The sequence below is a fragment of the Lutzomyia longipalpis genome, chromosome 1 (genome assembly GCF_024334085.1).
Source record: "Lutzomyia longipalpis isolate SR_M1_2022 chromosome 1, ASM2433408v1".
Lineage (NCBI taxonomy): Eukaryota > Metazoa > Arthropoda > Insecta > Diptera > Psychodidae > Lutzomyia > Lutzomyia longipalpis.
The window spans coordinates 14295753-14307870 of record NC_074707.1 but is presented as its reverse complement, the minus strand read 5'-3'; the positions used below and the strand labels follow the sequence as shown (position 1 = coordinate 14307870).

General features: G+C 31.9%; 2 protein-coding genes across 2 annotated transcripts in view; one reads left to right on the top strand and one right to left on the bottom strand.

Moving 5' to 3' along the window:
- LOC129792487 (STAM-binding protein-like A) overlaps positions 1–12118 on the top strand; it is a 781560-nt gene that overhangs the window by 538755 nt on the left and 230687 nt on the right. The window lies entirely within an intron of this gene.
- The window catches only part of LOC129791419 (ras-specific guanine nucleotide-releasing factor 2-like), a 59531-nt gene continuing 57136 nt past the window's right edge, over positions 9724–12118 (bottom strand). Inside the window, exons 24-25 of the mRNA XM_055829591.1 lie at positions 11259–11456; positions 9724–11034 (exon numbers count right to left, since the gene is read on the bottom strand). Coding sequence (XP_055685566.1) covers positions 10846–11034; positions 11259–11456 — 387 coding nt within the window. The 3' untranslated portion in view covers positions 9724–10845. The remainder of the gene's footprint in view (positions 11035–11258; positions 11457–12118) is intronic.

Genomic DNA, 12118 nt, shown 5'->3' with positions numbered 1-12118 from the left:
TTAACTGTTCTCTTATTTTCACTTCTCTCTTCAATAATGTACCAAACGAAATTGTTAAAATTGACATTTTTTTAAATGTTTTCAACGTTTTTAAAAATATATATATCAAGAGTCTATATATGAGCTTTCGATACTTTTAAGATTCGTAAGAAATTCATTATATACTTTCCTTTTAAAGCTTTTCAATATCTTTCTCCCTATCTCTATGACAATTTATAAGAAGCTTCTTCTACAGATATAGAGATATAAAAGACATCTCTGACAAAAAGACTGATAGAATGTGAGAACTGGGAGGAATGAGAAGAGATAAGAAGGAAAATATAAAGCCTATTGCCGAAGGTGCAAGAAAATCTATAAATCTTCCCTTTGAACAATTAAAGTGAATATTTATTGATATGTTCAATTTGGGCAAACGACATGAACACGATTTGTGGGTGAAAACCATATATTTTCAGGGGCTTTTCCTGGCAAACATTTAATGATTGTTTCAATTTCTTTCAATTTACTACGTCTCATGTCAATTTATGTGAAACCGAGAGGGAGAATGTCATATAATTTTTCTCTTTGAAATTCTTATTTATTGTAATGTCGTCGGAAAAATGTCAGACTTTTTCATTCAGCACTTTCCACCTTCCACCATTCCGCCCCCCCCCCCTCCCCTACCGGCACACATACAAACTCAAGAACACCCCTTAAATTTTTTTCTTGAAGTAAATGGGTGATGGTAGAGGGAAAAGAAAAATGAGACAGTGTTTCCCTTCCTTCATGGCCGCTGAATTGAAAATTCTCTCTGACACACTTGGAAGGATATACGCATTTTTATTGTACTCGCACGCCTTAATGCTTTGTTTCTCTCGCTACCGACACAAATTTGGCACATTTTGGTGTATATATAAACGTATATAATGGATGTATGCTGCCAAGGAAGTCCTCCAATCATCGAATTGAGGTGTGAAGAGAGTAAAAGAAATTACTCTCGGGGGATCATGAATTCTCACATCAATTCACTCCCGTCACTCAAAGGAACCATATATCAAGTGCTTTCAGGAAGAGATATCCCTGCTTTAGGAAGTATACATACACGCATGGAATAATAATTATACTTTAATGAAACATCTTTAAATGCTATCTATTATCAACATATTCTATTCTTTTTTTTACAATGAAACGTTCGATCATATTTAGGATCTTTAAATAAGAAGCGAATTACAGTCGTGATCGCGCAGTAGGACCGTCGTCAAAAAGACTTCTCCGCGGTAAAACGGCCTCCAAATAAGAAGTTTGTCTTCGCAGTGAGACAATTAGTATCCTACCTTACCAATAGTACTAATTGTCCCACTTCGAAGGGAAATTTCCTCATTTTGAAGCCGTTTTACCGCGGAGAAGTTTTTTTGACGACGGTCCTACTGCACGATCACGACTGTATTGATATTTTGACTGCCCGAAAAATTATAAATCAGTAACAAAAAAGAAAAGGTTTCACCTATATATCATAAGTAGCTAGTGGCTATGTAATAGCAAAGAGCAGTAATGAGCAGTAACCACGCAGTTGCAATATAAATGTGTTTTTCGTGGAGTATTGAAGTAGTTTTCTTGCTGATTTTATGAATTTTATTATGCAATATCTGCGCAGTTTTCAATCAGTGAGCATTCAGTTTTCATAAAGTTCTTCTGAAGTATTTTAGTAAGTATTTATATTTGCAGTTTTTTTTTAAACAATTTTCGTTAAAACTGTATGCAGTAACCAAGCAGTATCCACGCCGTTTTCATTTATCAGGCATTCAGTATTCCATGCAGTTTTCCAAAATTATTTATGAAGTTATTTTTAGAATCAGTAGGGGAGACCGGGGTAAAAATAGTCAATTTGCATAAATCCTTATCTGCAGGATTCCCCAAGGGCAAGAAAATTTCCTCGATAGATCATTCTTATAGGAATTTTCCTGGCCTACAACTTTGTCTCAGACCACTTTTCTCTATCTCCACGGGAAATATGAGTTTTCGAGCTTTTCCTAAACCCTTCCGCTTCTGACTATTTTTAAACGCGGCGGGTAAATATAGTCACCAGTTGGCTAAATAAAGTCGGTCGAATTTTCCGACATTTCCAATGATTTTCCACCTGAGAGATTGATAGTAGTTGATAGCTAAACTTCTCACCTTTTGATTCGCGACAAGGAATTTCACTTTTATACGCACTAAAACAGAGAATTTTGCGATTTTCTCAAACACGCCATTTTGCAACAAATGAATAGAAAATATGCCAAAAATTTCGATCTCCCATATGATTTACATGGGATGACTAGATCTACCCCAAGGGGTATGTTTTGATTCAAATAATTGTACAGAAAAGTCATTAAAAGTTATTGAAAAATACACCTTGGCAACGTTTTCTGTAGTAACCCAGCTAGTGAGAAAAATTATCAGATTGGAAAATTGCTGAAGGAAAACTTCGGAAAACGCGTTTTTCTCAATACGCAAAAGTTTGGGAAATGGGCCAAAAATCTATTTTCATTTTTAACTCCTAAAGTACTGATCGGATAACCTCCAAATTACTGTCAAAAATTATAGGTTGGTAAGGCTTTGCACCCTAATTTTTTCCGATTTTTCCGATTTATATTTCGGGAGAAATTGGCATTTGAAAATTCCAAAATGACTATTTTTACCCCGGTCTCCCCTACAGTATATCTATATGAAAACAAACAGCAAAGAACAGCAAACAAATGAACCGTGAATGCCACAATTACTCACCCCTTGTCTCAAAATATAAAAAAAATTATAAAAAAAAAGTTTTCACAAGAACTTGTCTTATAATCTTTATTGCTCATACCATGGAAGAAATTGTCAAAATGGGATTCCTCATAAGCTTACTCACCCATCCATTCACATACATATAAGAACGAAATTTAAGGATCTCTTCGGCTTGAGTGAGCTTCCATCTAACGAGTGTTGGGCGGGGTATTGGCAACAACGAGAAAATATGTAAATAATTTCGTCTTCTTCCATCGTTTCTGTGTGTTAGTTTTAGTGGATTGGTGTGGCAGAGCAACGAAAGCTCGCAAGAGTTCGACAAACAATAGACGCGCAATTTTGTATGCTGAAATGCGACACATCTTTCTCCCCATTTGAGACAATACCTCCCCCTTGTGCTCGCCCCATATCAACTACCTCCACCCACAACATGAAAATTGATGGCAGGTGGAAAGAAGTTCCCGCCCGAGCACTCAATGAGAAGAGCTGCTGCATTTTATTTCGTTGCCATTCTTTGCTTGAATGCCATCGGGAGCGGAATCACTCACGATCATGCAAATTAGGAAGTGAAAGCTTAAAAGCATCCCCCTTGCATTTATGTATCACTTCAATGCAGAATTGATGAAGTTTCAAGTTTTTTCAAAAATAAAACGAGGTAGAAATTTCCAATGCAAAAAAATAGCGAAAATGCATTTGGATTTGATGATAGAATGACAGAGATGGGTGAAAAATAGAATTATTCGACTGGAGATTCATTTTGTCTCCTATTATTCCACATCAAATCACAATTGACGATTTAAATTATTATTTGAATTTCGCTTTAATGCTTGCATATTTTTTATGCTTTTTTTATGGTTAAATCAATGTGTGAATGAATGCAAAGTGCATTAACACTGACAAGTAGATTCGAGGTTGACACTGGAAATTGCAAATTTGAGTGGTTTCTCTTTTTTAGATGACAAAAAAATCGAAACACTTCTCACAGCACTTCTGAATGTGCTTTGCATGAAAAATTTCAATTGAAAGTAAACAGCAGCAGAAATCAATAATTCAATTTCAATTGGTGCTTTGAAGAAATTTCCACGAGATTTCACGTAGAGTTTATGAATAAAATAAGAAACTGCATAGCACTCACATAGTGCAGTATTCTGTTGTAGCTACATACATTTATGTATGTTGTGCTTTTAGCTGAACACCTTTGGGGAAAATTCCAAGGAAAAAGCTTTAATTTTGATTATCTCTTCCTTGAATTTTTTGGCTGAGCTTTTACTGTGATAAGGCGAGCTTTAACCTTGAATCTGTGTAAAATTATTAAAAAATCACACAAAAATGAATTTTTCATTCATAAAAATTGTACAGATTAGTTGATTGATGTGTTAGGTGTATCCTTTTACTGATTAAGACTACGTAGGTGGACACATTCTACACATATAGAGGAAGCTAATAAAAACTTTTTACTTTGTTTTACCTAAAAATAATGCTGATAAAATAATTTTTCCGTGGGCTCAATTTAGGGGTGGTTTTCGTCAAAAAAGGGGTGGAACTTTAATTGAATTATCTCCATGGATAGCTAAAAGGTGTGAATGCTCAGAGCAGTGGAAGAAGACATCTCCCGTGAGGACCCTTTTCAATCCCACCGAGTGATTTTGCTTAGATTCCACTGACGGCATCTGCTCGGAGTCACAGGTGGCAATTCCATTTTCCCCAATAAGCCCCGACATTCTTTCACCCCCCGCATTCGTGAGCTGAGGTGAGACCCTCCACTATTTCCGGTACTTTGCCGTGTTTTCCTCTTCACATCACATGTATAAAACCCATAGGGCGACTTAAGGAGTATTTATTTTGCGTATTTCTCATTGCCACCCTCCCAAATGTCACCAAAACCATCCCTCGTCGATCTCACAAACCCCTACCCCCTTTCCCACTCTGTCACAGTATGTACAAGAGAAATAACCATCTCAATGCAGCAAAGAAATGGGCGAAAATCAATTTCATTTCATGATATTGAAGCTTTCAATTCTACTCCAACGAAGCGCATTGCAGTGAAATAAGGAAATGAAAAGGAACAAGTCTTTTATACATTCTAAAAGAGATACACGAATTTTCTTAAATTGCACCTCGTCAGCTCAAAGAAGTATTTTTGCCATGTATATAGTAAAAGAGCAGGAAAAGACCTTTCAGCTGGAAATTGGAGAATTTTCTTCTTAAAAGAATAGGATTTTGGATACTCTGAGAACATCAAAATTTTCCCAGAGAAAATGAAAATGAAGACATGCCAAATTGAAGATCCCGGTAGATTTTTTTTTATTAAAACCATTAAAACTAAAAAAAAGCTTAAAAAGTAATCTTTCAACTGCTTTTTACATGGAAAATTCGTGGAAAATAGATCAATGAAATTTATTATTAATCTCCAATGATGAATCACAATTTAATCCAATTTGAAAGCATACACAAAAAATAAACATTCGATACTCATTGTTTGTCAATGAAAATTCATTTAACTTGTTTCTCTTTTAATTTTTTAATTACACTTTTATTGTAGTTTTAATGGAAAATATAGTTTTCCATTTATTTGCAATGAGAGACATTAAAAATTCTTTGAAGTAAGAATCACAGCAAAATGGTTATTGAGAATTGTAATGAGTTTAAGAATTCGAAGTTTATACACTCATGAATTTTAATTTCTCTCAATGAGCTTAATTATGTCTTCTTGAGAATACTTCAAGTGCGAGAAATCCTTTTTCACCCTCTACTCTACACTGCAGAGTAGGGAGAGGAAAGTCAGGAAAAATCTCGCTGTTTCAATGGAAATTTTCTTCTAGAAACCCTCTAATTTCACCTTGAAGAGTCTTCAGGAAGTTTCACACCCCCTGAACTCCCACTAAGGGTGGATATATTGTAGACTTTGTATGAAATGGGTAAACAAATAAAATATAGTGTCGAGAAAAATAATAGAACCACCTTTAAAACAATAAAAGTGAACCTAATATTTTTCTCAACACTGTATACACAAATGGGCATTGTTATTTTATTCTATTTTACCATTTTCAGCAACTTTGGTCGTCATTTTTTTCCATCCTTACACATTGATGAGATTTCATAACGACTGTTTAGCTAGAGCAAACTCCAACTGGTATTGAAATTAATGCCTGCAGCGACATTCTTCTACATTTCATTGGATTAATTCTTTTGTGATTTTATGAGAAAGTTTAAAACTTATCTGCATTTGCTCATTCAGATGGTCATCATTTGGCGAAATTGGAAATTTATTTACCAACATTTTCCAATAGAACTGAAGGTTCCAAAGCGCTTCAGTCACATAGCGGAGAAAAGCAGAGGGAAAAGTTAAAAGAAGAAAGAAAAACTAAGTTAATACAATTTCATTATTTTTTATTTTCTTTCTACATTTATATTCTTCTTTTATATGTCTCTACGGTAATTCCATTTTTTTTAAATAATCAGTTATCATTTTATTCAATTTTTTGCTGCTTGAATAGCAATATTCATTTTCATTTTATTTAAACATCTTTGCCTTCTGGACAAGAATTTCACAATAAATAGAAATTTATAGAGATTGGAAGATGCTCAACATTCTTCAATCATTTACATAATCGCGTTTTCTATAAACACCACCAATCATTAATTACATAACGATCATCAACATTTGATTAAAGTCATTTTTTTAGAGTTCCATACGTAACATGTCTACTAGGCTGTGCAATTACAGGTAGGTTTTATTCTATATAATTATGTGATTTTATGGAAAAAAGTTTAAGCGCCTAGTTTTCATTTTATTTACAAAATAGAAAGTCACTGATATTTTCATCTATATATAAAATTCTATTCATGAGAGTCCTGCATTGGAGATTGTCAAATTTGGATTTGTTTTTTTGTTGTATTTCTAAATATTTAATTTATTAATTATATCATTTTAGAGCTTTCATTAACATGTAACAGTGTGATAGAACAGAGAGAGAGGAAACAGAAATTCCACCAATTTACATATTACTACATTATTCATATTGAATTTTTTATTTATTTGTTTGAATAAACAAATTTCAAAAGGTTAATGTTTCATTGGAAATTTTATTTGATTTTCTAATATAAATAATTAATACAGGATAATGATGAGGAGAGGCGTATTGAAATTTTAATAACCGCAAGCAATGAACTTTGTGAAGAAATTTATTGGAAATATTTTTTTAGGAGAGGATGGGACAATTTTGTGCTGTTCAGGAAATGAGGAAATTTGAAGAATCTTCTTATACTCGTTTAAAGTATAAGAGAGGGCAAGTCTTTAAAAAAAAGGGAAGACTCATTATCAAATTAGTTTTATTTGTTTTTGGATATTTAGTCAAAGAAAAAATCTAATATTGCCTTTTATATATAGTTCTTAATTCTTCAAAATTATTTTTTTTTTTCAAAATTGTTTAAAAGGAGTTTACTAACTAAGGGATGGTTACGTTATTTTGGAAACTCTACAGGAACAAAATGGCCAAAATGTGAGAATTTCAAATAATTTTTTTGAGCACAAAAATTTATTTTCTAAATTGAAAATACTGAATTCTTTTCAGTTTTTGGCCATTTAACAAGATTGCAAACAAATTTCGAATTTTTGGTTTCAAAATTGGCTTGAAAATCGCTTTTCAAAATCCCCGAGTTTCCAAAATAACGTGACCATCCCTTAATCCTTTAACTGACTTATAAAACAACATTTTCTGATTAAAATTAAATATGTACATAGGTAATACCTACGCAAATAAATTAAGTTTACCTTTAGAAAATAATTGAAATTTTTTCTGAAACTTTCCCGAAAAAACTTTAGCGCTTTCCTCATCCTCAAGCATTATTAAGCTTTCCCCTCAATGATTTAATAATGAGAAGTGTTCTCCTTTTTAAAACTTACTCCATTACTGCGCATAATGTTGAGTACATTATGCTTTCGGATTATTATTTATGCAAATTTTCATTGAAAAGTTGTACGATTGATTTTCAAGGGTTAAAAAAATCACCAACAGTGTTTTTGAGAGATTCAAATATAAAAAGAACTTCAAAGAAATCTAAAACAGTGTAACCAAAGCTCTATTCTTTTTCACGTGAGCTGCCTAAAACTATTTAAAAGATTTTTTTTTTACTAATTTTCATGAGATTCACAACATTTTCTTTTCAACAAATAACATTTTTATCTCTAAAATCCATTTTTTTTTCTAATAGTTTTGTACGTTTGAATGTAGGTAAGTTTGTACACAATTTTCACAAATACATACAGTGTAAATGTGGTGTAATGTACACATAATTCTGCCCAAAGCTCGCAGTGTTTTCAATTGTTACCTTTCGGGGGAAAAAAAAACTCAAAAATTGTTGGAATTGGAAGTACCTACGTTAATTTTGAAGATAATAAAATGTGATTTTTATTGTATTTGCAGCATAAAATTTGGAATAAAAGTCATGAAACAATTGGCACGAACATAAAATAATCATTAAAAATATAATTTGAAACTGAGAACTCGAGAACTTTAACCCTTTTAAATTATATTTAGTTTTTCATTTGCACCCACACGCAAATTTCATTCCCATTTGCACAAAAATATGTATATGAATGTGATGCCATGACTTTTAACCCCCGAATAAATTTATATTTATTTATACTCGTACCCCATGAGAGAGAAAGCGAGTATTTCATTTCATCCCCTATTTGTTTATAAATAAATTTTATCATACGTATGTAATTCTTTTTAATTTCATTACAATATCAACATGATTTACAACACTATTTACACACTTATTCAATTACAAATTGACCAATAGGGATTTCATTTACACATTCATCTGCACAATTGTTTCTGCTTCTAAATGTTTAGTTTTTCTTTAAAATAATTTATTAAAATTGATGGTGCGCGTAATTATATATAAATCGTGGGATAAATAAATTATGGTTTGGATAATTTTTACTTATTTCATTAACATTAAATTAAAAAATAAATTCATTAAATTTTGTTCAGAACGCCATAAATTGCATTATAGCAGGAATTAATTGAATAAAGGCTGAGTGGAGTGAGTTAATATTTAGTAGTTTCTGAGCCTGAAATATACTGGCAAAAATTTAAAAATAATAGTAGGGGAAACATAGGATAATCAACAAACAAACATAGAAGAGATAGAGCAAATTATGCAATTTTAATTAAGCCAGATTTTCCCATTGTTAACTCAGATGCATAAAATATGAATAAAAAATTTTATAATCACAAAAGTCAAATAGAATCAGTTTAAGGAAGATTTTTAGAGCTTCTTTAGCGAAATTAAAAAAAAAGTTCGGTTTAAAATTGAGTTCTTAAGACTGATTCTTAAAAATCAGACTTTATTAAAATTTCAAAAAATTTTTTGGCAAATCTAGGATAAAAGTTTCAAAAAGCTTTTCTGCGAAAAAAAAGTAAAATTTAAGTTTTGTTTTTTATAGATATTTATCGATTATACAATCCGTAAATAATTTTTACGGAGCCAAGTAAGAGATTTTTAAAAGTTTATTTTCAGAACCGAAATAAGAAATTTCTAATATTTTTCTTTAATTGTAAGGATCTACTTGTATCAAAAACAATATGATTTCCTGCTGTTTTTTTTTTGAAAAATATTTTTTTTTTTTTTGGTAAAATTTATTTCATCAGCTAAACAAAAAATTATAAATAAGATATTCCAAACCTACCCCTAAATTGTGCATCTAAATAATCCCTTAAGGATAATAAGGACTAGAAATAATATTTTAAAATGTGCAGACAATTTTATTTTGCTTTTTTACTAGGAAATTCGAGAATTCTTTAAGGGACACTTTGAAAATGTTGTGATCTAATTTCTAAAAGTTTTTTTAACATTAATTTTTACAACATTAGTTTATCTTGAAACCGTTACGAGGACTTTTCTAATTTTCTTCAATTGTGCCTCAGGAAGAAAACTTCTTGAGATACATTTTTTGAAAATTTCTAATTTGTTTTTTTTTAGGATGGAATTATGGATTTTTTTTAATAAAAAGAATTTTATTTGTTATAGATTATTTAATATTTATTTTGAATTAATTTTTAGTTGATGTGATCAAAATGTTTGAATTAGTTTTAAGAATGAAATTTTAAAGATGAATTGCAAATTCAATTTTTTTTAAATACTATTTACTGTATATTTTTTTAAAATTGAATTTATCACAAAAATCATTATTATTTTGAACTAGAATATCTTTTTTTAAATTAAAATTGCTTATAGAGACGTAAAATCAAGAGTTTGATAATTTTTTAAAGTTCTCGAGTTAGTTCAGTTTTATAGAATTCGGTGGTTTACTTTTTTTTAAACTCAAAAAGAAGAACATAAAAGAAAATTCATTCTTTAGAGAATTTGTATAACTACAGTGATATGTTTAAGTATTACACAGTACCTTTAAGTATAGATAAATACATTTCAAATAGTTCAACAGCAATATCTCATTTTAAGTTATAAATCTCTCTAAATTCGTCTAACGATAAATTGAAATTGTGAACCAGCACATTTCATTTATTGAAAGAGTTAAAATAGAATTTTAACATTTAATTTAAAAACTATGGCAATACTTTCTTTAATACTCTTTTTTTTTAACTTTAAATCTCCTTTTGTTTCTCCTTCTCACCTCATGAAATATACAGCGTTTGCATGCACATCAGGATCTCAATTTTTTTGCATGCAAATTATAGGTGAAAACTTTTGAAAATGCCACGCCTTTTAAAACATCCTTTCCGCTATGCTTGTGTTTCATCAAAAATATATTCTTCTTTTATTACTTTATCATCTCCTTTAGAATTATGACGCAATTGAGACGCTTCACATACGCTTCAAAATTCCAATAATGCGAAAAATAAAAGATGTAAAAGAACGAAAAAAATAAGAAAAGTGTTTGCTTTCGACCTAAACCACATGTGCATTCTTTTGTCGTACCTACTGTTTGTTAAATGTTGTATTATTATGTACAGAAAAGCTCACAGTGCAATGTTCCAGCGAGTGTGTTCATAAGAAAGGATTGTCCAGTGACCTGGAGTGCCTGTCAAAGCGCTTAGCGAATTGACAGACACGAAAGGTGGCCTATAGCTAGACATTCGCCGTGTTCGGTGCACTCAGGCGCGAACTACGGGGTTCAATTTGGAGTGAACGTGAGTAGAGCTCATCGTCATCCAGCAGTAGTGATGTATCCAGGAGGTAGTTGGTCACTTTGGGAATGTGATCAATTTTATAGGGTGTTTGCTGGAAGTGACGAATCTCCCGAATGACATGTGCAATCTGCAAAAAAAAGGACCAGAAAGCATTTATGTTGAAAGATGTGGTCTGAAAGCTCTTAAAAAAATTCTCTATTTATTTAACGATTTGTTTGAGAAATTTTTGGGACATTTTGGAATTTTATTTGAGCTTTAAATGCTTTCAGATGCTCAAAGCACAAGAAAAATACCAAGAAACGTCATAACAATAAATTGCAATAAGTTGAAAAGCCATTGAATACGCCATACCATTCTCATCTTGGAGAAATTGAGAAGACCGTCGGGTGTGAAATCGGGTGTACCCTCCTCAATGAAGGACAAATCCGTGAGATACATCCCTAGATATGGAATACATGGTGGATCACATCGATGAAGTACCTCTCTCATGGCACGGAATCTTCCATCGGAGCATACAACGGCTTGCAACTTGATATTTGTCTGCTTTATCTGCAAGCAAGTTAAAATGTACTGGTAAGCTGACCAAGCTTACGGGAGCTGTGTTTCTTTCAGTGTACCAATTTTGTGAGAGCAAACTAGAACGCGAATCAACTTAAATACGCGCAAAGTCGGGAAAAGTTGAAAATTCATACCCTAAGAAATCTTTAGAAGGCCATATCTCGAGAACGGAGCCATAGATTTTCATAAATTTTTTTTTGTTTGAAAGGTCTTGAAGTCAGCTATAACATATCGAAAAATGAAAAAAAATTATGTCGCCATTTTCGAAATATTCGAGTTCGAAATTTTCGAAAACTTTGTTTTTGACTTTAGCGCCTCTTGCGGTCATTTCTCGAACTTGCAATGTTCTAGACATTTGTAGGGTTTCTCGAAACCTTTCATTTGCGCTTGAGTTGATCAAGATCGGACTTGTAGAACCCGAGATATGACATGCCAACTTTGGAAGGCTATATCTCGAGAACGGATCCATAGATTTTCTTCATTTTTGGCATGAAGCTAGATAATATGGTCAGCTACAACATATCAAAAAATGAAAAAAATTTATGTCGCCGTTTTCGAGATATTCATCGAAAATTTTGTTTTTGATTTTTGGCCCCCTAGCGGTCACTTTTGAAACTTCGTATGTTCTAGAGAGTTGTAGGGTTTGTTGAGAT